Genomic DNA, 26,165 nt, shown 5'->3' on the forward strand with positions numbered 1-26,165 from the left:
TGGTAGGGGCATTAGGGCCCATTAGTAAAGGCGAGGTTGCCATGTGGGAGCCTGAAGCCGGGGGTGAGGGGCGAGAATGTGTGATAGGAGGGTACTTTTCAGCTGCCACAGCCCTCGGAGCAGGTGGTCAGCACGTGGGGGGGGGGGGTGGAGGAGGTTCCCCGCAACAGATGGCCCTAGACAAGGGGGGAGGGTCTGGCCATCTGCACCTGGAGCCGCCTGTGAGCTCCTCCCCCTCTTAGCGCAGAGAGAAAAGAGCTGGGGGGAAGGGAAAGGGTGCCTTTATTCTAAGAGAGGATCGGCACCCACCCCCATCCACCAATACACAGGCTGGAACCCCGGAAGAAGGCAGCTGGTAAAGCGAGGGAGGCAAAGGTGAGGACCGCCTCCAACAGCCACCATCTCCTCTTACTCCCGAGGATCCTGGAAGACCTAGGGCTGAGGGGCGCCCCCTCCAGAGAAAAGTGGACCCCCTGAAGGGGCCAAGGGTTCACTTAGATGGCAGTAATTTGCTGACTCCCAGGTTTAGAATTCCAGGATGGCCACTTTGGATTAGGGAACTAACTTCAGGAGCCTGAAGATCCAAGACAAGAAACTAGTCTCTGGGACCAGGATAGAGCCTCAGGGGGTAAGAAGAGCCGTAGCAGAGAACCCTGCTGTGGAACTGGTATCCCCGGATGGAATCTGTCATGGTGGGGTCGGCAGGGAGGTCCTTCTAGTCAGGAGGATGCTGGCAGTGGCAATGCTTGGCGACTGGCCCAGTAACGGTGGTAGGTGTCTTGGAAGAGGTCCCGGCAGGCGATGTGGGCGTGGAGGCGAGCACAGGCTAAGAAAGCCCCAGCTAGCTTGCGGTGCAGGGCGTAGGTCTCCTCAGGTGGTGGGCGCAGCCGATGCCGAAGCAACACCGGGATGAGGCCTTGTATTCGGTGAGCTGTCTCTCCAGCCCCGAAGTCGTAGGGACCCGAGGCAGCAAAGGGCTCCCCCAGAATCATCACTGCCTCCACGTGGGCGTCGGAGAATGCCTAGGGTGGGGATGGCAGATGCATCCAGACGGACATAATGTCCTCTGACTACTTCAGAAGAGGCAAACTGCAAGGGTTGGGGCGTGACTCACTGGTAGAACTTGCCTAGAATCCACCAGTGAGGGGCTGGGGACGGGGCGGGGCTCCGTGGTGGAAGACTTGCATTGTTAGCCCAAGAGGCCAGAAAAGTAGTAAGTAGTCACCAACTATCCACAACCCCCCAGTTACTCTGAAAAAGCCCTGGCTTGGGACAGACTAGCAGCCTCTCTACTCCTCAAACCCAGGATCCCCAGAATAGATAAATAGTGGTGCCCCCCCCACACCTTAGTAGCCATACCCTCCAGGCCACCCCAGAGCTCCTCAGTATAGACTAGTTCATCCAGTTATCCTACTCCCCTGGGATAGAAATGCAATCTCCACTCCTCCCATCCTTCTCCAGTTGCTCAGCAGAGCGCGGCAGCTCCTATGTCCTCCACTCCCCAAAGACACTAGCCCCCTAAAGAAAACACAGCAACAAACACACCAGCCCTTCTGCCCAGTGGCCACCAACCTTGGTTTCAAAGCCTGTGAGGAATTTGAGATCCTGAGATTTCTTCAGGACTCGATCTTTGTCTCCATCAGCAGCAGCCTTCACCACCTGGAATGTCAGAGGATAGACTCGTGTGGAAGGGAGGCTTTGGGGTTTTGTTTCTGCTTTGAGGCAGTCTGACGTAGCCTACACTATCTTCAACTCACTATGCAGCTGAGAATAACTGTGAACTCCTGATCTTCCTGCCTCTGCCTGTTGTGGGTCTGCACCATCACACCAGGCTACAAGACATGTTCTAGATCATAGGAAATGCCAGCCAGAGGGGTATAGTAGTGCATACCTACAATCCCTCAGGAGGCAGGTCAAGATTATGAGTTCAAAGCCAGCCTGGACTATCTGGTAACACTGTTAAAAAGGAAGAGATGGGGCTGGAGAGATGCCTCAGTGGTTAAGAGCATTGACTGCTCTTCCAGAGGTCCTGAGTTCAATTCCCAGCAACCATATGGTTGCTCACAACCACTTGTTATAAGATCTCGTGCCAACTTCTGTCTGCAGGGACACATGCAGACAGAACATTGTATACATAATAATAAATAAATCTTTAAAAAAAGGAAGGGAGGAAGGGAGGGAGAGAGTGGGGAGGGGATATCTTGCCCCTTCTGGATCCACCTCCATTTAAACTGTCCTGAGTACACTCTTTCTCCTAGAAGCCTCCCCTCCCTACTCTGTCCCTGCTATATCTCCCTTGGGAGAGTCTGCGGTGGAAATGGTCAGGGACTCTGCCACACTGAGAATGCAGAACTGTCTGGAAGCCACCACCACGAGGGCCCACACACCAGATAAGAATGGGGTGGTGCTGGAGACTGCCAGGGGGCCATCTCCCCCACTGGATTTTGAACTCCTTGGGTGTAAGGGTTCCAGATGGGTCCAGTTGCACTGGTCATGAGACATAGCACTCAGGATGCCCCTAGCTGTGGAGCTAAATTCCTGTCCAGTCCTATAGAGGGAGACCCCAAAGCATCTGCCCCAATTCCTGGGGCTCAGAGCAAACCATAGCTGGGCTTCTGCTTTCTCATCCGTTAAATAGGAGGAACCTGGAGGTTCCTCCTGGGATCACTGTGTGGGACTCAGCACTGTGTCTGCAGGGGAGAGCTTGATGTCACTGGTTGTTGCTGGCTGTCCCTGGGCCCCTGTGCAGAAGAAGCGAGCTCAGAGCAGAGGAAGGAGCCAGTCCGGCCCCTTTTCTTTGGGAGGGAGAGGGGACAAATCTAGTAATTCTGTTGTCACCCCCCTACTCTGGCTGGCTGGCCTTCTGCTGGGGTTCCATATAAACAGGCTGATTTCCCCCTTTTTTTTTAAAAGGTAGCTCAGTCACTAAAGGCACTGATAAGCCTGATGACCTGAATTTGATTCTCAGGCCCCACAGGTCCCACATGGTAGAAAGAGAACCTGATTCAGCAGATTTTCCCCTATCCTTGTGTGTCCTATGGTGCATGCGGGCGTGCATGTGTATGAATATATACACACACACACATTCATATATGTAGATACACACAATGCACCTAAAAATAAACAGGCTCTTGGGAAACCCAGGTTGGCCTTGAACTCATGATTCTCCTGTCCTGTCCTGTACCAAGTACTCTGATTATTGACCACCACATCCAAACAATAGTCTAGGGGTACTTGTTTAAAGGTTAAGGTGGATTACCTTAAGGTTAAGGATTTTGGAAGGGAGCACTCAGGAAAAATGGGTGGTTTGAGTACTCACGAAGGTCTTGGCTTTATGTCTCAAATGGCCTGTGTGGGGTAGTGTGTGTCACCAGTTCTTGTCAGCAGTTAGAGGTGGCCTGAAAAGTTCTTGGTCCAGAGTCTTTGGCCAAGTCTCAGCCACCTTTCTCCTCTGTCTTCAAGACTGTTAGTGCCCATGGCCCTTTGTCCACTAGGTTCCCTCCCAGCCAGCACCTCCATAACTTCTCACAGCCCCCATGGGCTCAGTCCCCAGTCTTGGAGGTTACTTGCTGTATGTGTGTGTGTGGGGGGGTCTTCAACTCTATTGCTCCTCCCCTCTCCAAGTCCTTTCTGAAGCACCTTAGGAGATAAGAGTGCCTACTGCAGAGGGGCCTAGGATCCAGCATGTCTGGGCTCCACCCAACACCTGCCTGACCAATCAGAACAAGGGTTTCCCTTTGATCCATGTATGAAGAACAGAAAGGGGCTTTGAATCCCCTGCTTGCAGATAGTTATGAGCCCTTATGGGTGCTGGGTGCTGAGCTGGGGTGTAGTGGTTTGAATGGCCCCTATAGGCTCATATGTTTAAATACTGAATACTTGGTCCCCAGCTGGTGGAGCTATTTGGGAAAGTCTAGGAGGTAGATTTGTTGCAGGAAGTGTAGGTTGACTTTCAGGTTTCAAAAGTCCACACCTGGCACAGTTACCTCTCCCCTCCTGTTTGCAGACCAAATGTAAGCTCTTGGCTGCTGTTACAGCACCACCATGCCTGCCTGCTACCATGCTCATGGCTTGAGAGTCATGAACTCACCCTCTGAAACTGCAAGCCAGCCCCCAAATAAATGCTTTCTTTTGTAAGTTTGCCTTGGTCATGGTGTCTCTTCACAGCCATACAAAAGTGACTAAGACTCAGGTCCTCTGTAAGAACAGCAAATATCTTAACTGCTGAGCCATCTCTTCATCCCAGAAATGACCATTTCTGTTCAGAAGCACCACCATGCAGAAAAAATGTTCCTAAATTCCCTCTTTTAGTCATTTGAATAAGAATGGCCCCACAGGCTCATATATTTGTAACCAGGGAGTGGAACTCTCTGAAAGAATTAGAAAGATTAAAGTGTATGGCCTTCACCAGGTGGTGGTGCACACCTTTAGTCCCAGCACTCAGGAAACAGAGGCAGGTGGATCTCCGAGTTAGAGGCCAGCCTGGTCTACATAGAGAGTTCCAGGACAGACAAGGCTATACAAAGAGACCAGGTGTAGCAGGGCCTTCTGTCTATATGTTACTTTCATTGGTCAAATAAAGAAACTGCCTTGGCCTTTTGATAGGACAGCAGCTTAGATAGGCGGAGTAGACAGAATAGAATGTTGGGAGAAAGAAAGCAGAAACAGGCAGACGCCATGGCTCTCCTCTCCGAGACGGATGCTGGTTAGACTCATGCTGGTAAGCCATAGTCAAGTGGCAATACACATTAATGGAGATGGGTTAATCAAGATGTGAGAATTAGCCAATAAGAGGCTGGAGATAATGGGCCAGGCAGCAATTTAATTAATACAGATCTCTGTATTTCGGGTGTAAACTAGCCGGGAGCCGGGCGGTGGGAAGTGGCTTGACGCTCCTATTTACAACAGAGTCCCTGTCTTGAACACCCCCTCCCCGCAAAAAAAGAGGTATGACCCATTTGGAGGAAGTATGTCACAGGGGTGGATGGAGTAGGTGGGAGGGTGGACTTTGAGGTGTAAAAAGTTCGTGCCAGGCCCAGTCTCCCTCTGTCTCCCCCTTCTCTGCCTGTGGATCAGGATGTAGCTCTTAGCTACTGCTCCAGCATCACACCTGCCCTCCACCCTGCCCCCTGCTATGATCACAGCAGACCGAGCCCTGAACTGTAGGAAAACCCCCAATTAAATGTTTTCATTTATAAGAGTTGCCTTGGGACTGGAGAGATAGCTCAGAGGTTGAGAACACTGGCTGTTCTTCCAGAGGTCCTGAGTTCAATTCCCAGCAACCACATGATGGCTCATAACCATCTGTGATGAGGTCTGGTGCCCTCTTCTGGCATAGAGGTGTACATGCAGGAGGAACATTGTATACATAATAAATAAATCTTTAAAAAGAAAGAGTTGCCTTGGTCATGGTATCTTCACTGCACTAGAGCAGTGACTGGGACAACTCTTGACCTTTGCACATGTATCTGGGTATCCTTCTGGCTTCTTCCTGATCTTACATCCCTCAGCTCTCAGTTCAAAAGCTCCTCTTCCTCAATCTGGGACAGGCTCCTCTAGATGCTCACAACAGCCGCCATTTCCTCAGCCTAGCCCTGACCCTTCTGTGTCCCTGACTGTGGAACAGAGATGGTGAACTCTGTGATGGGGAATGGGGGTGGAGGAGCAGGGCTGGGCACCAAGGAGATGTCAGAGAATGTGTGAGTGACAGCTAGATGAACGGAAAACCTAAGCTGCATGTAGACACAGTGAGCTGGTCCCTGCAGCCTCTGAGACTGACCGACTCGGACGAAATGGAAGAGCCAAGTAGGTGAGAAAGCATTCCTTGAGCTACAGTTTCCTGTGAGGTGTAGGCTGGACGTCAAGACGCTGGGCATGGTGGTCATCTCTGGCCCTTCTCTTAGCAAGGTCTGGGACATGGGCTCTGAACCCAGACTACCCGTGACCCACAGGCCTGTTGGGATTTTGGGCAATTGCTCTCTAAGCTTCTGTTACATCACCTGTAAAATGGAGCTCTGAGTGGCCCTGGTCACTTTCAGTCAGACGCTACTTGTAATAATATTAAGTGGTTGATCGTTATTAGCTATCATTAATATTACTATTATAGAGTGTCACTCTGTAGACCAGGCTGGCCTGGAACTCATAGAGATCTGCCTGCCTCTGCCTCCCAAGTGCTGCATTAAAGATGTGCACCATATCTGGCTCTATTATTTCTTCTTTTTGTTTTCCTTTTGAGGTACTGGGGGTTGAATCTAGGAAACTGTGAATACTGAGCAAGCAAGCACCCTAGCACTGGAGAGCACCCAGGGCCTGGAGAGTCCAGGCGGGTGTTCTACCCCTGAGCCAGGCCCCTCACTGGTGGATCCCAGGTAAGGGCTCTACCATTAAGCTACAGTCCTGTCCCCTTTTTACTTTTAAGACTGGGCCTCACTGAGTTGCTCAGGCTGACCTTGAACTTATGCTGTAGCATAGGCAGGCCCTGAACTTGCAATCAATAATCTCTCCTTGGCTTCCTCAGTAACCACCAAGCCTGGCTTATTTATTATTTCTTTTAAAGTGTATGGTTGTGTATTTGTGTGTGAGTGTGTGTAAAAGTGTGTGTTGAGGGGGCTGTACCACACACAGGTGGAGGTGAGAGGATCTGAAGAAGTCAGTTCCCTCCTTCCACCACGTAGGTTCCAGGAATCATAGTCAGAGCCAGGCATGGCAGCAGGTGCTTTAGTGAAGGCCCATATTTCTTTCTATTTCTTTTTTTTTTTTCTTTTTTCTTTTTTTGGTTTTTCGAGACAGGGTTCTCTGTAGTTTTGAAGCCTGTCCTGGAACTGGCTCTTGTAGACCAGGCTGGCCTTGAACTCACAGATATCTGCTTGACTCTGCCTCCCAGGTGCTGGGATTAAAAGTGGCATCACCATTGCCCGGTGAAGGCCCATATTTCTTAGATCCAGTTCGCTTTTCCTTCTTACCCTGTTCTTACTTACTATCCAGCTTGAGCCTTGACCCTTCAGAAGCCTCAGGGTTGGGGGTACTCACCTCAATGTAATGGTCTGTGAACTCTGTTCCAAATGCCCGGCTTGCACCAAAGTCCAGTAGAGTCACCTGGGAACAAGGGGTGACAGGAATGTAGGGTGAGGCTGACATCCCCACTTCAACTGAAGTCACCAGAACAGCTCCCTTGCCCCTACAGCCCCACTCTGGACCCTCACTGGCGATTACAGGCAAACACCATATCCCTGGGTGCGTCACACACTCGGCCTCTTGTTTGTGGATATGAGGCCAGGCCTCTGTGATCGAACACCCCTTGCCCCCAGCTGGTACATTCTAGGAAGGTGCCCTAAGACTGAGCTTTAGTGATGGATTAAAGGTGTACACCATCACACCTGGCATATTTGGCTCAAATACAAATCTTGGGCCCATAAAGTAACGAAGAATTAAAACATCTGAAAAATAAGTGAATACCCACAAGTCCTACTACTCAGCTTAAAATATCAATACCACCATCACAGGTTTATTCCTCCCTTGCTTGTATACTCCCAGGACCTTCTCCAGGGTCATCACTCTCCTGAAACTAATACCATTAAATAATTTTCTGGGGACTGGAGAGAAGGCTCTGTGGCTGAGAACACTTCAGCAAGTCTTTTAGAGGACTTGGGTTCGATTCCCAGCATCCACATAGTGGCTCATAACCTCTTGTAACTCCAGTTCCAGGGGATCTGATGCCCTCTTCTGGCCTCTTCAGACACTGCATACACACGGTGCACAGTATAGATGCAGGCTAGACACCTGTACACAGAAATTCTAAAATAATAATTTTAAAAGGTAAATTTTCCCCGAGATGCCCACGCACACCTTCTACATTCGTATGTAGGCGCATACCATATCTAATATAATAGCTCCATAGTTTAAAGCTTTGTGTTTACGGAGAAGCCAGCCCCAGAGACACGTGTCAGTGATTCCAGGTGAAGCACAAGGGTCAGGAGTTCAGCGCTGACCTGGGCTGCACAGTGAGTCCCAGAAAACTCTCACCAGTTGTCCTGTAATCTGTACTTTGGGCCTAGATGGCTTGTAGTTTTCCCCATCATGGTGTTAGCTCTGGTTCATTCGTTTTTTTTTTTTTTTTTTATAGTTTTAAAAAATTTATTGTATGTGTATGGGTGCTGTGCCTGCATGTATTTCTGTTCACCATTTGGGTGTCTGGTGTCACAGAGGTAGAGGAGGGCACTGTGTCTCCTGGAACTGGAGTTACAGATGGTTGTACACCACTGTGTGGGTACAGGGGATCAACTTAGGTCCTTCTGGAAGAGCAGCCAGTGCTCTAACCACTGAGCCACCCCTCCAGCCCCCCCTTTTTTTATTTATTATGTATTATGTATGGTGCATGTGTGGAGGTGGAGGACAACTTGCTAGCTCAGTCCTCTGCTTCCACCACATGGATCCCGAGGACTGACTTATGGGCTGGCAGGCTTGGGAGCAAGCATCTTTCCCCACTGAGTCACCTCTCTTGCCCTTGGGGAAATGGTCTTTAGAGCAGCTGGCTGAGGTACCCTGATTCATATCCTCAGGAACCAACCTGGTGGCTGGAGGTGTCATACAGGAAGTTGGCCCAGTTGGGATCTGTCTGCATGAATCTGAACTCAAACAGCTCCCGCAGACACAGCCTCAGGAGCTGAAAGCAAATCTGAAGGAGGAAGGAGACCTCTCAGTGGGGCATCCAGGAGAGAAAGTGCATTCTTGGCCCTTCCCCTTCCTGTCCCACAAGGAGGCGTACCTGATTCCGGACGTCCTGACTCAGGCCCTGGCACTGGTCTAGAGGAATGCCCCCAGCCAGCTCCATGCCCAGCACACGTTTAGTGCACAGTTCCTGTACCACAGCTGGCACCCGGAAGAAGGGGTCGTCGGCCAAGAGCTTCCTGGAGTAGGAAGAAGGCGAGGGATGAGAGAGACGTCAGGCGGAGGCGCGGCTTGAACTGGCTGTTTTACTGAGAGGCCCTTCAGGCCACACTGCTCTAGGCTTTCATTTCCTCCTCACTTCTCTGGCAAGGCCGCCTTGGGTGACAGCCACTACCTGGCCAGACTGGTCTTTTAACTGTGTGTGGCTGGAGACCCAGTTACCACTTCCCTCCCATCAGCCCTTCTGGTGACTTGACAATGAGCTCAGAATATCTGGTTCATGCGTCACTTGGAAAGAATTTATGGTTGTGATGGCGTAGAGGACAAAGGCACTTGACCCATAGCCTATGACCTGAGTTTGACCCCAGGGCCCGCATATTCCTAAAGTTGGCCTCCGAGCCCTACATGTATGCTGTAGCATGCATACACAGATGTGTATGCACATGCACACACAACATTAAATGATAAATATTAAAAATTATTTTTAAAAAGTTTTTGAGTCATTTGAGGTCAACCTGGTCTATAGAGTTAGTTTCAGGACAGCTAGGGTTGTTACACAGAGAAACTCTGTCTAAAAAAACCAAAAACAAACAAACAAAAATTTTTTTAAGTCTATGGCTCTACAGTGATAGTCAACACCAGAGAATTCCAGTGACTTGTGGTAAACCTGGGTCTAAGCTGCATGTGGTAGTGCATGCCTGTAAACCTAGCACTGGGGAGTGGAGGCAGGAGGTCAGCCTCTGTGACAGCTCGTTCCAGATTATCCAGGGTGCATGATGAGGTACTGTTTCAAAAAGCAGGTAAGCAAGCGAGAAAGAAAGAAAAGAGGGCTGGAGAGATGACTCAACAGTTAAGAGCACTGGCTATACTTCCAGAGATCCTGAGTTCAACTCCTAGCACCTACATGGTGGCTCACAACTGTCTATAAAGCCAGTTTCAGAGACTATGAAAATATGACGCCCTCTTCTGGCCTCTGAGGGCACTGCATGTACTTGGTGCACACAAGCAAAACACCTATACCCATAAAGTAAAAATATAAATTAAAAAAAGTAAATTCCTGCTGGGTAGTGGTACACACCTTCAATCCTAACACCTGGGAGGCAGAGGCAGGCAGATCTCTGTGGGTTCAAGGCTAGCCTGGTCTACAGTGAGCTCCATGATTTTTTGTCTTTTTCAACTAGTATACATTAGTCGCACACAGTGGGTTTCACTATGCGATTTCATAAGCACACAAATGACGCATTTCAGTCACCTCACTGTCACCCCCCCCTTGTCCGTCCCACCTAGACTGGTCCCCCTTCACAATTCCATGGCTTTTTTTAAAAAAAGAACATTGCTGGGTGTGGTAGCACACACATCTCCTTTTCTTTGAATTTATTTATTTTTATGTGCATTGTTGCTTTGCCCACTTGCATGTCTGTGTGAGGATGTAAGATCTTGGAGTTACAGACAGCTGTGAGCTGTTGTGTGGGTGCTGGGAATTGAACCCGGTCCTCTGAAGAGCAGTCAGTGCTCTTATCCGCTGAGTCATCACTCCAGTCCCCTCCATGGTTTTTTTCAAATGAGCTTCATTAGGGCTGCTTACAGAAGGGTGACGATGGGTTAATTTTTTTCTTGTTTTTTTATATTTATTTAGTGCACGTTTGTGTGTGTGTGTGTGTGTGTGTGTGTGTGTGTGTATGTGTATCTGTCTGTCTGTCTGACACGCAAATGCTATGGAGCCTGTGTGAATGATAGGGGACAGCTTTGTGGGTAACAGTTCTCTCCTTCCACTATGTGAGTCCCAGGGATCAAGTTCAGGTTACCAGGCTTGGTGGCAAGTTCTTTAACCCGAGGAGCCACCTCACCAGCCCACAGAGTGCTTTCTTTAAGTGAAAAGGTAAAATGCTCAGGTTCAATGGGGAAAAAAAGTCATAGTCCATTAAGACTCTCAGTGGGCACAAATCCATCTGTGAAGCTGTGGCGAAGGAGAGAGAGATCCGTGCTGATTTTACCACAGGTCACAAAGCTATACTCATGGTGCGTGACAAATGCTGCTTCAGGTGAGCCAGGCCTCTAAGCCCAGCCTTCAGAAGGCTGAGGCAGGAAGATGACAGTCCGAACAAAAGCCTGGAATAGAGATCTCCCTAGTGACATCAGTGTGTTGCAGCAGAAAACACTGTCCCTAATTTGTAAGTCTGACTTCTCCATACCTATGCACAGGAAAAAAAAAACAGTCTATGCAGGGTTTGGAACTAACTGGGTTTCAGGCATCCACTATGGGTGTCTAGGAATGTGTCCTCTATAGATGCAGGAGGGCCCTGTGCTCTCAACAGTGGTAACTAAATTGAAGAATCCTTTTCTGACCGAGATGTGTGGTGTACGCCTGTCATCTCAGCAACTGGGAGCCAGAGGCAAGAAGTGTATGCGTGTTACACATACATGTCCCTCCAAGAGTGCCTAGCGTGGTACACATTCACTTCCCTCCAAGAGTGCCTAGCGTGGTACACATACACTTCCCTCCAAGAGTGCCTAGCGTGGTACACATTCACTTCCCTCCAAGAGTGCCTAGCGTGGTACACATACACTTCCCTCCCAAGCCTAGCGTGGTACACATACACTTCCCTCCCAAGCCTAGCGTGGTACACATACACTTCCCTCCAAGAGTGCCTAGCGTGGTACACATACACTTCCCTCCCAAGCCTAGCGTGGTACACATACACTTCCCTCCAAGAGTGCCTAGCGATTTCAGCAGGTTGGCAGTTGCAATGTTACAGTGGTAATGCTCCATGTCATAGTCTGCCACTGAGATCTGGGTGTGATGTATGTGCTTGTAATCCCAGCATGGTGAGGTGGAGTTCAAGGGCATCCTCAGCTATATAGGGAGTTTGAGGCTAGTCTGGGCTACATGGCACTCTAGCCCCCAGACAAACAACAAAAGGCCAAGGAGTTACCTCCATGAATAAAATGCTTACCACACAAGCATGAAAACCCAAGTTTTATCCCCAGAATCCATGGGGATACAGCTGGGTGTGGTTCACACAACTGTAATCCCAGACATGGGGAAGCAACCTGTGGTCCCCTGGGGTGCAATGGCCACCCAGTACTGGACCAGAGAAAGGTTCTGTCTCAAAAACCAGGTGGAACCTAACTAGGGTTGTTCTCTGGCCTCTACATGCCTCGCACATACACAAACACACATGTACACATATCCCTTCCCCAATAACGACAAAGTTCTTCTCTGCATGTTTTGATACTGGACAGTGCTGGCCGGGTGGAAGGGAGGTGACAGCGCCAGCCCAGGCCAACAGTGACAAACTGAAGCACAAGTGTCCAGGTAGACCAGGCGGCAAAGAGGATGAATGAGGACTCGTGGGGACGCTGGGGACAGGCAAATGAGCAGGCACCACAGGCAGGCTTTGGGAGATCTTGGGAAAATGTCCCCAGATCCTAGATGGGGTTGCTCTGACCTGTCATCCAGTGTTACTCTGCTCCACAGGGTCCTGCTTTGGGCTGGAATTTAGTCCTAGCTTGTGTGGTCTCTGATACTGGCTCAACTTCTCAAGAGCCAGGCATTTAATCAGCACACCTCCCCTATGGGAATGCTCTCCCGAGGCTGCTGTACAGAATCAGGCCACACAGCCTGGTGAGGGTTGACCTGAGACTGAATCCCATAGTCATCAGGGTCCAGGACATGTTTTGGATGACTGTTGTCTGTCTGGACTGTCTCCTCCCCCTGTCCCCTGAGCTTGGCACGTTGGGAGTCACAGCAGACTTGTAAGCCATACTGTAGAGTTTTCTCTCAAGGTGTCTCTTGCTTTTTGCTGCCTCACACTTAGCTGTGTTGCAGAGGATGACCTTTCTAACCTTCCAGTCTCCACCTCCTGAGCGCTAGGATTGTCAGCATTAGACACCACACCTGGTGTGTGTGGTATTGGGGTCAAAACCAGAGCATGATGTGCACAAACACCAACTGAGTCACACCCTCCGACTAGAGTTGTCCTTGATCCAAGACAGAAGCACACTGATCTGTAGCCTAGTCCCTTCATTTTCCTGTCACAAGACAGTCTGCCGATGAGACCCGGGTGTGGTGGCATATGCATCCAGTGGGAGCTGGCCACAGGATCAGGAGTACAAAGCCAGTACAGCCACATACTGAGTCTGAGACCAGCTCAGGCTACACCTTGAGATCCTGTCTCAAAAACTAAGGGGGCGGGGCTGGCTAGAGAGATGGCTTGGCAGTTGGGAGCATGTTTGCTGTTCTTCCAGGACTCGAGTTCTGTCCCCAGTACTCACATTAGAAGGGTCACAACTGCCTGTAATTCCAGCTTCAGCAGAATCCAAAGTCTCACATATACTCAAAATAATTAAATGATTCAACCAGTAATATTGAAAAGCCAGGTATGGGGCACACCTGTAATCCCAGTACTTGGGAGGCAGAGTTGGAATGACTGGAGCAAGTTTGAGACCAGCAAGCGATACATAGTAAGACCCTATCTCAAAAACAAAACCAAAATGCCATAACTTATTTATCCACCTTGCTGAACAGATTTGATAGATTTACATTTCTAGGTAAAGGCTTGTACACATTGGTGCTCCGAGCATTCTGGAACAAAATTCTGATGGTATACAATATAAACATCCACACAGAATTAATCAAGGAGACCAATGATAGGGTTGTTGGTGTGTGAACATAGGGCTCCTTAAGGAGCTGAGGACACTGCTCAGTGGGTAAACTGCCTGCCACACAGCATGAGGACCATGTAAATAGCAATAAATGGTGTCTGTGCCTGTCATCCCAGCACCAAGGAGACAGATACAGGAGGACCCCTGGGGTCTGCAGCCAGTCAGTCTAGTCAAATCAGGGAGTTCTAGGTTCAGCAAGAGATGCTGGAGAGATGCTTCCAGTTAGAAGCACTGGCTGCTCTTCCAGAAGACCCAGACTTGGTTCCCAGCATCCTCCTGCTGGCTCACAGCCGGCTATAATCCTGTTCCAGGGGATTCAACGCCCTCTTCTGGTCTCTCTGGGCACTGCATGCATGTGGTGCAGAGACATAGTGCAGGCAAAAAAAAAAAATTCATACACAAAACAAACTAAAAAATTTTTGGAGTTTTTGTTTTGAAACAAGGTCTCATTATGTAGCCCTGGCTAGCCTGGAACTCCCTATGTAGATGAGGCTAGCCTTGAACTTACAGAGATCCACCTGCCTCTGACTGGCAAGTGGTAGCATTAAAGGTAAACATCACCACGCTTTTAAATTTAAAATGAAATTTAAAATTAATGAAAGTTGAGTTGGCCTGGTGGCACATCCCTTAAATTCAGTACTTGGGAGACAAAGGCTGAGCTGTATTCTGTAAGTTCAAGGTCCAGGCCAGCAGGAATGGCACAGTGAGACCCTGGCTTCCCAGATGCTATTGTTTTTAAAGGTTAATTTATTTAGTATGTCTAGAGTGCTCTGCCTGCATGAATGCTTGCACCAGAAGAAGGCAGCAGATCTCGTTATACTCATTACAGATGGCTGTGAGCCACCATGTGGTTTCTGGGAGTTGAACTCAGGTCCTCTGGAAGAGCAGCCAGTGCTCTTAACCTCTGAGCCATCTCTCCAGCTCCTTCCCAGATGTTAACACTGTTTTTTTCCTGCCTATTGTGGAGAAGGAGCAGTCTAAAGCTCATGTCCTCCAGTCCTGATGCTGCAGGCCCAACAGCATGTGGTCTCATGGAGAGACCACAGCAGATGAGACACCGAGAGAAGTGACCTGCACAGGGCCCCAGAAGACATGCAATAGCAAGAAATGGATGGAGAGCTAAAAGAACCGAAGGAAGAAGAGTCTGCAGTGCCGTACAAGGATGTGAACTGCCAGACTAGAGTATCACATCCAGCCCAGCTTGGTCCCCTGGGAGCCTACAGGGGATGTCAGCTTACCTGAATGTCTGGGCACAAGCAGCCTCTCTTCGGTAGTCACACTCCCAAGCCAGCTCTTGCTGCAAGGTCTGCAGGCTCTGCTCAGCAAACAGCCCTGGGGTTGTGTGGAGGGACGGCAGTTGAGGATGGTTGCCCGTTCCCTGCCAGAATGCTCAGGCTCCTATGCGCTTCTGTCTTCTCTGGTCCTGGTGCATTTCTCTTTCTACGGCTCTCACTGTCCCATGCACTTCTGTTCTAGACTTTAACACCCCCCCTTTTCATCCCTCAGGCTAGCTCAGGCTAGCCTCCAACTCAATGTGTAGCCAAGGTTGGTCCTGGACCCCTGATCCTCCTGTTTCCAGCTCCCAACTCCTGGGATTACAGACATGCTTCTCTGCTTGCCTGTGACTCTGTGACAGGGTCTCTCTATAAAGTCCTAGCCTGACCCCAACTTTCAGCAATCCTCCTGCGTCAGATTCCGTGTGAGCCACCAGACCCAGGTTACCCACCTCATCTCGGAGCCACCTACCCTCTGTCTTTCCCCCAGCTGTGGTCTCTATGAAAAGTCTGAGGCCTGGGCTTGACTCTGGTGAGAGCTGCCACAGCCCTCAAGCACTTCTTTTCACTTGAGGTTAGCTAAGGATGACCTTGAACATATGTTCTTCCCACCTCCCCCACCCCCGAGTGTGGGGGTGCTATACGCCCTACCACACCCTATTGGGTATCAGAGCTCAGCCCTCGGAATTGTACATGCCGGATAAAACACTGTACTGAGCTACATCTCCAGCCATCTTCTCTGTCTTCTGTTTATATAAACCTCTCATTGCCCTCTGCCTCTCATCTCACTTCTAGACCTGTCTACATCTCTCTACTGCCTTTCTTCCCCATGAACACACCTTGCTCTGTCTTCTACAGGTAATCCCTCACGTGACACAACACAAACAGGGCTGCCCACCAGCTCCTCTCTTCTGCTTCTGTGGCGCCCTGCACACTGCACACCGGTCTGTCTGTCTGTCTGTGCGTTTGTCTGGACTTGTCTCTTTGTAGCTATGTCACATTCACTCATCCTCACTGAGTTTCCCCTGCTTGGTGTCCTCCTGTCACCCATGGATGTATGTACACCCACAATGCTGTCCCACGCTGGCCCCACTTCCTCTCCCTTGGTGGGGACAGACGGGCACCTCACCCTCTGGTAGGCCCACACTCATCTTGAGCAGGGCCAGCAGGTTCTGCACATCACTCTGGATGCTCTGGGCAACACCTGGGTACTGTCGGGAGGAAGGAGGGGTGGGGAGTCACGCATGTCTCCGGGACAGCACCGCGCCCATCCTGCCCAGCCTCCCCACTCACCTGGATCTTCACAGCCACCTCAGTCCCGTCCTTTAGTACACCTTGGTGTACCTGCCCAATGGAGGCAGCAGCAAAGGGCACTTCCTCGAGGGAGGCCACCTTGTCCTGCCAGTCCTTGCCCAGCTCCTCTTCTAGAACTCTCTGAAGGGAGTGAACACGACAGTTAAGTTACCATCATGGTTCCAGTCAGCAGAGTTCATTCCCTGTACCGAGCACTTGTGTTAGCGAGCCTGGGGTTCACCCTCTGCTGATACATCATCTTACAGATGAGAAACCCAAGGCTCAGGGGAAGCCTCTTGCCCAGGTGAAGGACCAGCCAGATGCAATTATTTAGTCTGTGTTTGAGTGGAGGAAGCAAATGTAGATTTACTAAGGGATGAGAGAAGGAACTCCTAAAACTCAGAGGAGTTCCACGGGAGGAACAGCGACATTGCTGTTCCTGTTTTACTCAGGCAGGGTCTCACTGTGAAGTCCTGACTGGCCTGCAACTCTACCAGACCAGGCTGGCCTTGAACTCAGAGAGCCGCCTGCACTCTGCTTCCTGAGTGCTGGGATTAAGGGCAGGCACCACCACCACCACCCAGGGGGATTGCTAATGAAGACTAATAGCATTCCTTATTGGATTTCCACATTATCAAGTCATAAAGTGACAGGATGAAGACAGGTTTCCTTTGGTCCTGGCATGGTTAGAGTGGCTCACAGAGCCACAGCGACTACCTGGGTCACGTGGTAAGCAGCAGAACAGAGAGCAGGCAACTAGGTGGCCGACGCCTATGTCCCCATACAGTTACAGAACAGCTCAGTGCCAGATATTACGCTATCCTATTTACAGCTATCCTACAAAGTCTCCTTCGAATTTGCTCGTTTGTGAGAGGCGAGGTCTAAGGATGACCTTGAACTCCTGATCCTACTGCACCTATCTCTAAGTGCTAGGATAGTGTGTGCCACCATGTCCTAGCATGAGCTCCTTTAGTTAATCACAGCTCAAACTTGCATGTCACTCATGGAGGCACAGGGGCAGGCTTAGGAGTTGTATGCAATATAGACTAAGTGCTTTATAGATTATATGTCAATCTATGCAGTCCACTGATAAGGGCTGCCAAGTCACCATTGCCCCAAACTGGACACTCACCAGCATCTGCCAGCGGGGCATGAAGTCAGCGCTCTGGCGGACTCTCTCAAAGATCTGCTGCAGCTGGGGGCTGATGAAGCTGTTGTCTTGGGAGACAGTGGGATGAGGGGAATAGTGGGGGAGACGAAGAGGGGTTCCATGTGAACTCCTGAAATCAGGCCTTGCTGTTGGGTGGGGTGGGGTGGGAATGAGGTCAATGGTCAGGGGTTGAGGGTCAGGCTGTACCCTGGATGCTGAACATCTGGCCGATCTTGAGGGCAGCCCCCCGGACTGTACATAAGGTTTGCACGATCCTCTCAGCATTGGCCTCGGAAAGGAATGGGCTGGAGCCCAGTCCAGAGCCGCCGTCTGTTGAGAGGTAAGCGTCAGTAACAGGGGCACAGGAAGAACCTTCCTTTCCTGCTGCTGTCTGGTTGGTTTTTCGCTTTTCAAGACAGAGTTTCTCTGTGTAACAGCCCAGGCTGGCCTCGAACTCACCGAGATCTTTTTGTCTTTACCTCCTGAGTGCTGGGATTAAAGGTCATTTCCAGCTTAACTGTTTTTTTTTTTTTTAATTTACAATGTAGCCCAGGATAGATAGCCTCAAACTCATAAAATCCTGCCTCTGCTTCCTGAGTGCTGATATTACAGGTAAGAAATAATAACCAAAAAAAAAAAAAAAAAAAAAAGAGCTAGGCACAGGGATTCTTCATGTAATCCCAGTAGTCAGGAGGCCAGAGGCAGGAAAGGATCCAAGTAAATTCAAGGCCTGGGCTACAGGAGACCCTGTCTCGAGGGAAAAGAAACAATGACCCGGAATCTATCAATTACTAATCCACCGCTAATATCCAGTGCTGGAAAGATGGGCAGCAGCTTGAACTCAGGCATGTGATGTGGGATTCCCTCTGCATGCTGCAGATATGTTTATTACCATTGCTTAATATAAAAGCTGCCTCGGCCTATGGCAGGGCAGAACAGAACTAGGCGGGAAAAAACAAAGATATAGAGAGAGAGTAGGCGAAGTCAGGGAGACACCATGTAGCTGCTGAAGGAGACAGATGCTGGAACCTTACTGGTAGGTCATAGCCTCGTGATGATACACAGATTAATAGAAATGGGTTAATTCAAGATATAAGAGCTAGCTAGAAATACACCTGAGTCATTGGCCAAACAATGTTGTAATTAATCTAGTTTCTGTGTGATTATTCAGGTCTAGGTGGCCAGGAAATGAACAAGCTGTCTCCGGTAACAGACACGCCCAGTGAGAGAATGCTAGTGCAGCCTCTGACAACAGGTAGCTTCTACAAGAAGCTGTCCTAAGGCAGTGCAGTTCCTTCTCCAAGTGTAAACTCAAGAGACAGAGACAGAGTGACCACACAGTTCTGAATACAGCTACTTCACCTTGCCACATGGGTGCATCCCCTGGCATAAAGTCAACCACAGAAGGCAGATAAGCCACCATCCCCTGGCATAAAGTCAACCACAGAAGGCAGATAAGCCACAGTGGTGGTAGCCGATGCCTCCAACTACAGCACCCAAGCAGCCTAGGCAAAAGAATCAGAAGTTCAAAACCACACCTTTAATCTTTGAAGTCTGGAGGCAGAGGCAGGTGGATCTTTGTGAGTTTGAGACCAGCCTGGTCTACATAGTGAGTTCCAGGACAGTCAGGGCTACATAGAGAGAGCCTGTCTCAATAAATAATATAAATTTAAAAAGTTAAGTTCAAAGTTTTAATCTTCCCAATAACATAACAATAAATAAAAGCCACATAAACACTATCTTTAGAGTGATCATTGTATTTGTGATACTGGAGCTGGAACCTAGAAACTCAAACATGCTAGGCAAGAACTTTACCACTGAGCTATAGGCCCAGACTTGTTGAGTCTTCAAAAACTTCTTCACAGTGGTGCATGCCTTTAATCCCAGCACCCAGGAGGGAGAAGCAGGAAGATCTCCATAAGTTTCAGGCCAGCCTGGTCTACAGAGTGAGTTCCAGGACAGCCAGGGCTACACAGAGAAACCTTGTCTCAAAATAAATAAATAAATAAACAAACAAATAAATAAGTCATGTAGGATTCCTTTAAACTTGCTTTGTATCCAGCCCAGTCTTGATTTCACTTTAGTCTAAAATATCTTGATTTTAACTTTTTTTTTTTTTTAGCTAGGTGTGGTAGTGCACACCTTTAAACCCAACACTTGAGAGGCAGAGGCAGGTGAATCTCTGTGAGTTCAAGGCTAGCATGGTCTACAAAGAGAGTTTCAGGGGCTGGAGAGGTGGCTCAGAGGTTAAGAGCACTGACTGTTCTTCCAGAGGTCCTGAGTTCAATTCTCAGCAACCACATGGTGGCTCACAGCCATCTATGATGAGATCTGATGCCCTCTTCTGGCATGCATGGAAGGAATGTTGTATACATAATAAATAAATAAATCTTAAAAAAGAGAGAGAGAGAGAGAGAGAGAGTTTCAGGGCAGCCAGGGCTATAGAGAAATCCTGTCATTTCTCCCCCCCCCCGAAAAAAAGATTTTTTATTTTTATTTGTGTGTGTGTGTGTGTGTGTGTGTGTGTGCGCGTGCGTGTGCTGAAATCTGAAGCAGCCAGAAGAGGGCACTGGATTCCGTGGAGCTGGAGTTACAGGCAGTTGTGATCCACCTAGTGTGAGTCCTGGGAGCCAGTCAGTGTGTTTGACCTCTGTGTGCTAGATAAACAATTTACTACGGAGCCACACAGTGCCCACGCCCAGTCCATCACCGTAGCTGGAGGCCCCAAGCGATGCTGCTTTACTCACCGTGCTGCGGACTTCCTCCTGGCAGCGACTTCTTGGTCACCTCGGCCAGTGCTCCCAGGCCCAAGCCCACCGCCAGCCCTGACGAACAAGAAAGGAAGTTCTGTGCTTGCTTGCCTGGGCTCCTTTCTCAGACCCTCACCCCTGCCTCTTGGAAGGTGTCTAGAGGCCTTTGTCACTCAGTTAATAGGCAAGCACCCTCCTAGCTGAGCTGTATCCCCAGCTTTTCTTTTCTTCTGTCACTTTTGACTGAACACAGGGTCTCATAGATGTTACTAAAACTGTACATCCCTAGCATATTAAAAAAAAAAAAATTCAGCCGGGCGGTGGTGGTGCACGCCTTTAATCCCAGCACTCGGGAGACAGAGGCAGGTGGATTTCTGTGAGTTCGAGGCCAGTCTGGTCTACATGAGGTAGTTCCAGGACAGGCTCCCTGTCTCCAAGAACAAAACAAACAAACAATTCAGAGAGGGTTTTACTAAGTTGGCCAGTCTGGCCTGGCTCTGTGGTCTAGGCTGGCCTTGAACTGGAAATCATGAGGAAGTCTCCTTAATAGCGGGAGCTACCATCAGAAACGACAGACGCTTAGCCTTTCGTCTGACACGCTTATGTAGCCCAGGCTAGCCTTAAACTCATTATGTCACCTCTCAGTGCTAAGATTTTAGGAATATGCACCGTACTTGGCCTTATTTTTATTCATTTATATATATTTATTTTACTTGCAGTTGTGCAGACAGAACCCAGAGACTCATGGATGTCAACTCCAAGCTGTCTTGGCGTTGCTTCTCAGCCTTTCTCTTTATGCCCATCACTTATTTCCCATGTCTTCCTCTCCCTGCAATGTGGTGGAACCTCCAGGTTTCCTCTTCATTTCCTCCTCCTGCTTCCATTCTCCTCTTGCACATTGTTTGGAGACAAGGTCCCAGTGAGTAGCCCCTAGCTGACCTGGAACTGGCTTTACAGACCAAGTTGGCCTAACTTACAGAGATCTGCCTGCCTCTGCCCAAGTGGTAGGATTAAAGGTGTGTACTACCACTCCAAACTTTGACCCTTGTTCTTTTTCATTCTTTCTAGATTTCTTTATTTTCTGTATGAATGCTCTATCTGCATGTCTGACTTTATGCCAGAAGAGGGCATCAGATACCACTATAGATGGTTGTTAGCTACCATGTGATTGCTGGGAATTGAACTCAGAACCTCTGGAAACAGCCAGGGCTCTTAACCAGTGAGCCATCTCTCCAGCCCTTGACTCTTGTTCTTAAAGAATGTTAGGCCCCATGTCTCTTTCACTGCCACCATCTCTAGCTTGCAGCTGGCATTTGCCAAGTAAGCTGCTGCACACTCCTTCTGCGTCTCCATGCTGCGTACTGATGCCAGCTGTGTCCCCTGCATTAACTAGTTTTGTTCTCATACCACCGTGAAACGCATTTGACAAAAAAACTCACATTTTGCAGAAAGGGAAACTGAGGCTTAGAGAAGTGAAGTAAATTGTCCAATTGTAATATCGAAACCCTGGGCGTACTGTTGCCCAGGTTCTACCCATAACACTCAACTGAGCCCATCTTTAACATCTGGTGCACACCTTTAACCCCAGCACTCGGCAGGCAGAGGCAGGCTGATCCTTGAGCTCGAGGCCAGCCTGCTTTCAGGCCAGCTAGGCCTGAAAACCTGACTCAAAAACGAACAAGATCATATGTCATAATATATATCCATATTCGATATTCATGTGTGTGTGTGTGTGTTTTTTTCTATGCTATTCTCTCTCTCTTCCTTTCTTTTTTGAGACAAGGTCCATGATGCCCAGGTTGGTCTTAATTTGTGGGTTCAAGTAGTCCTACATTAACCTATCAGGCAGCTAGATTTCTAGGCATGCACCACCAGGCCTGGCTTTCCAATCCTCCATCCTCAACCTCTGAAGAGCAGAAATTACAAAAGCTTGTGTTACCATGCCCAGTCCCTCCTTTCCCTCTTTCTCGCTCCCTTTCTTGCCTCTAGACAGGGCCTCACATAGCCCAGGCTGGCCTCGTACTCACTGTGTAACCAGTGATGACCTTGAGCCTTTGATCGCCCTGTTCCTACCCATATCCCTCCCAATGGCTGCCCGGCTCCTCTCCTTTCTTTAACAGCGGCTGCAATACATCCTTTATTTTATATAGGTTTGAACAATCCCGCTAAAGGACCTAAAGTCAAGCCACACCGCCCCCACCCCCAAACTCTTCCATAAATAGAAGAATAAGTACACACAGTACAAGATCTTGCTCAGGGCAGGTTCTCAATAAACGTTCACATTGCTGTTTTTCTGGGGTCTGCAGGTCTTTGCCGACTCCACCACTCTTTCCTCGCCTCTTCCCCCTCACCCTGTCTCTGATTCATCTTTTCCCTTGCTTCACCCTACAAATGCTGCCTCTGATCTAGGTCACAAGAAGATCCCCCAAGCTCACCTACCCCCAAAGCTGGCTAGGCGGCTGATGCGGGAGGCAGGTACCTTGCGTTCACGCGAGCGATCACTAAGCTGAGAAAGGGGAGAAGGTGTGAGGTAGGGAAAGTGGGCAGAGCGGCAGATGAGCCCTGCCAGCCTGCTGCCACCTTCCTCAACATCGGGATCCAGTGGTCTTCCAGAGGATCACGGGGGTGGGGTGGGGTGGAAGCAATGATACCTGGGGCCGGGGTGCCTTCCTGAGCCGGGCTTCTCGTGCCCTGCGAATGTCCTCCTCACTTAGGCCTCTTCCAGGCTGGTCTTGATGAACACTTTGGGCCCGACAACCCCTACATAGCCCCTGCAGAGAAGTGGATTTTAGTGAAGTAGAGAGCTAGCCCTCCTTTTCGGATGCCTCTTTATCATTTTACTCTCAGCCTCTTTTCCTTGGGGACCCCCTTCCCCAGCCTCTTACCCACCAGTGGGGCCTAGGCCCCAGGGCCCCACAGGGCAGATGAGCAGTCCTGCCCAGCGGTCCACGGGTCCCGCGCAGCGCGGCCCCTAGCTCCAACCACATTGCCTAAGGGATAATAAGGATTACAGGACTGGGCCTCCTTGTTTCGTCTCTTCTTTGAGCCCCCCCCCCCCGCCCATTGTTAATTGAATTCCAAGTTTCTCCTAGTTACCCCCCACCACGTTGCTAAGAACTCAGGTTTTCCCTAAGCGCCCCCCAGCCTCCCCCCACTATACGCCTCGCCGTTGCTAGGGTTTTTCCCCGTTGCTAGACACCTACAGATCCTCCATGACTACTCTCTACTTCTCAGAGCCCCTCTTGTTGCTAGGCAGCACCTTACCCTGGGCTGCTAAGTATCCACAATTCCCCTCCTGTTTCCCCCCAAATACCCCGTTACGGGGCACCTCCCCCGTTGCTAAGCACCCGGTCCACCAGGCTCAGGCTCCCGGTCTAGCACACGCCGAGCCTCTTGAGTTTCCGGGAACATCTGCATGCCCGCCCCCTCCGACCAGTTAGCCAATGGTAGCGTAGCGGCTCGTTGACGTGCACAAAGTGCACCCCGCTGAGCGAGGAGGCGTGGCAAGGGGTGGGACCAAAGCATTGGCGCTGGTGTGCCTTCTGGGTCAGCCGTGAGGCACGTGAGCCCCCGATATACCTACGATATTTCTTGAAAGCGTCGAGGGAGATGCCTTTGAGAAAACATCCCTCCTCCGCTCCCAAATATTTTTTCTCCCCAATACCTCCCTCTCTCTTGTAGCCAAAGATGCAGGCCCTTGAATCCTGATCTTGCCTTTCACTTCCCATCTGCTGAAACTGCAGGTCTGTGCCATCAACATCCAGCTACATTTCCTCCTGGTAAGCTCAAAAGCTATCGTATGTGTTTGGATTTTTTCCCCCAGTGGATACACAAACGCAGGGCCTGCTGCATGTGACTGCCAAGCAAGCTTCTCCAACACTGAGCCACACCCCTGCAATATAAGCACACGTTTGTCCAAGCAAACATTTTCCTTGCACATGGAGACTCTCCAGTTTGCACCAACACCCACATCCTGGCATCCAGCCTCCATCCTTGCACATCTAAATCCACTGTCTGGCATAGGAAAACTGTTTCCCCCGCTCAGGCCTGCAACATGACTCCCCTTGGCTGCATACTGCGTCTGTGTTCCCTCCTGCACCCTACTCTCTGCTCCCCGCCCACTCAAGAGATGGCCGCCAGTGGGAGGGAGCCCTCTGAAGGCCAGACATTTCCCAGAACACAGTCAAGATTCCCAGTGCTGAGTCAGGAGCCTTGGCATTGAAGAAAATTGACTCACTCTTCTCGTTGAATAGAAACAGCTGCTGGTTGGGACATCTTTCCCACCACCGACCAGAGGAAGAACTGCAGATGTGTGCCTCACAGCACCCTACGCGGGTGCTCTGTCTAGCCTCACCCTCTTTGTCGGGAACTAGAGCTCCCTGTGCCTGTCCCTTTGCTGTGTGACCTCAGAAGAGCCCTCCTCCACCTCCGACGTCATGTTCTCAAATGTGTAGGATGTATGAGGTGGGTTCCCATCTCTGACTTCTCAGCCTGGGATGAGATGACTCATCCTGGAGCCTTGGGCCTGGACGCATTGTCCTTCCTATGGATGACTCAATTTCAAGGCCGAAAGTACCTCCTGCTCTCCTCCAAAGACGAGGGTCTGACTCGGGCGGTGCAAGCCATGTCACTGCAAGGGAGAGACTGAGAAATCACCTCAGACAATAATCCTACAGGGTATGGCTCACCGTGGCCCTGCATCACATATTCATACACCTGAGTTCATGGCGCAGATTACAGAAAAAGGCTAGGGAATGGCAGAAATCTCAAAGTCCTCCCTGGTAAACTGGGAAAAGAAAAAAAAAATGGTGCTGGAGGTATACGCCAGGGATGGAGCAAGTGTGATCACCAGCATTAAAAGAAGGCCGGCTGAGGAGATGGCTCAGCTGTTAAGAGCTTACAACCACCTGTAACCCCAACTCTAGATCCAACACCCCCCTTTGGCCTCTAAAGGCACCTGAATGCACCTGCACAAACACACACATACACATAAGGAAAACTAAAAAACAAACCAACCTTGTAGCGAGGCGTCCCTTACTGCAAAGTGATTGACAAAGGAAGGATCCAGTGGCACACAAATCCTCTAGACACGAGACCTTTATTTATTTATTTAAAAATCCAAGGCCCCTGTACACGTGCTCTGCCACAGAGGTAAATCCCCAGCCTCCACTTTTTTGAGATAGGCTCTATGTGGGCCAGGATGTTGTTGAGCTGGTGAATGTCTTGTTTGCCTCCAGAGTGCTGTGATTATAGGAGTGTGCCCTCACTCATGGTTTAGACATGAGAGTTCTTTGTTACAGTTTTAAACACCGGAATTCCTTTTTTTCTCGGGGTTTATTTTAAAGTATGCATGTATATATATCTATGTGTTTCAGATCCTCCGGAGCTGGAGTTACAGACAGCTGTGAGCTGCCATGGGGTGCTGGGAATTGAACTAGGATTCTCTGGAAGAGCAGACAGTGCTCTTAAACTCTGAGCCATCTCTCCAGTCCCCAAAATTCCTTTAAAAAAAGATTTAACTATTTATCATCCTTTGACGAAGGTTTCTATATGTAGCTCTGGCTGCCTTGGAGAACTGGCACAAACTCAAGAGATCTGTCTGCCTCTGCCTCCCAAGTACAGGGATTGAAGGGTTAACATGTCAGGTTTAATAAGATTTATTTTTATTTTATTTGTTTGTTGGTTTTGGGAAAGGGTTTCTCTATGTAGTCCTGCTATCCTGGAACTCAATCTGTAGACCAGGCTGGCCTTGAACTCATAGATGAACCAGCCTCTGCATCTTGAGTGCTGGAAACAAACATGTGCACCACCACCCCCTGGTTTTTTATTTTATGTGTATGGGTGTTTTTGCCTACACGTATGTCTGTGCACCTTGTGCATGATCTGAGGCAGCCAGAAGAGGGTATCCAATCCTCTGACACTGTAGTTACAGAAAATTGAGAGTTCCCATATCAGGTGCTGGAAAACAAACTCCAATCCTCTACAGGAGCAAATAGTGCTCTTAACTGTTAAGCCACCTCTCCAGCCCTGGAACTCTTTAAACCACGAATGAACACTTATTTATGCTGTGTGGTGGAAGCACAGATCTCTTTCTGCCATGTGGTTCTGGACTCAAACCTGGTCATCAGGCTTGATGGACCTGCTGTG

The 26,165-nt window shown here is 49.6% G+C and overlaps 1 protein-coding gene across 3 annotated transcripts; it reads right to left on the bottom strand.

The window, feature by feature from the left end:
- Positions 1-265: 265 nt before the first annotated feature.
- On the bottom strand, positions 266-24,370 carry Coq8b (coenzyme Q8B). Of its 3 annotated transcripts, none has more exons than XM_048440516.3 (15): positions 24,256-24,370; positions 22,904-23,008; positions 22,670-22,789; positions 22,458-22,524; positions 20,016-20,093; positions 17,476-17,598; positions 17,251-17,336; positions 16,119-16,259; positions 15,955-16,036; positions 14,790-14,883; positions 8,765-8,906; positions 8,567-8,674; positions 7,030-7,095; positions 1,573-1,659; positions 266-1,022 (listed from the first exon to the last, which is right to left on the bottom strand). In XM_048440516.3, the coding sequence occupies exons 2-15, from the start codon at positions 23,003-23,005 to the stop codon at positions 720-722; spliced, it is 1,599 nt and encodes a 532-aa protein (XP_048296473.1). In that variant the 5' UTR covers positions 23,006-23,008; positions 24,256-24,370; the 3' UTR covers positions 266-719. The 3 variants fall into 3 exon arrangements, with proteins under 3 accessions (XP_048296473.1, XP_048296455.1, XP_048296464.1); XM_048440498.3 differs by lacking the exon at positions 24,256-24,370 and adding an exon at positions 23,283-23,437; XM_048440507.3 differs by lacking the exon at positions 24,256-24,370 and adding an exon at positions 23,332-23,350.
- Between the last annotated feature and the right edge of the window lie 1,795 nt (positions 24,371-26,165).

The sequence above is a fragment of the Myodes glareolus genome, chromosome 1 (genome assembly GCF_982192425.1).
Source record: "Myodes glareolus chromosome 1, mMyoGla1.1, whole genome shotgun sequence".
Taxonomy (NCBI): domain Eukaryota; kingdom Metazoa; phylum Chordata; class Mammalia; order Rodentia; family Cricetidae; genus Myodes; species Myodes glareolus.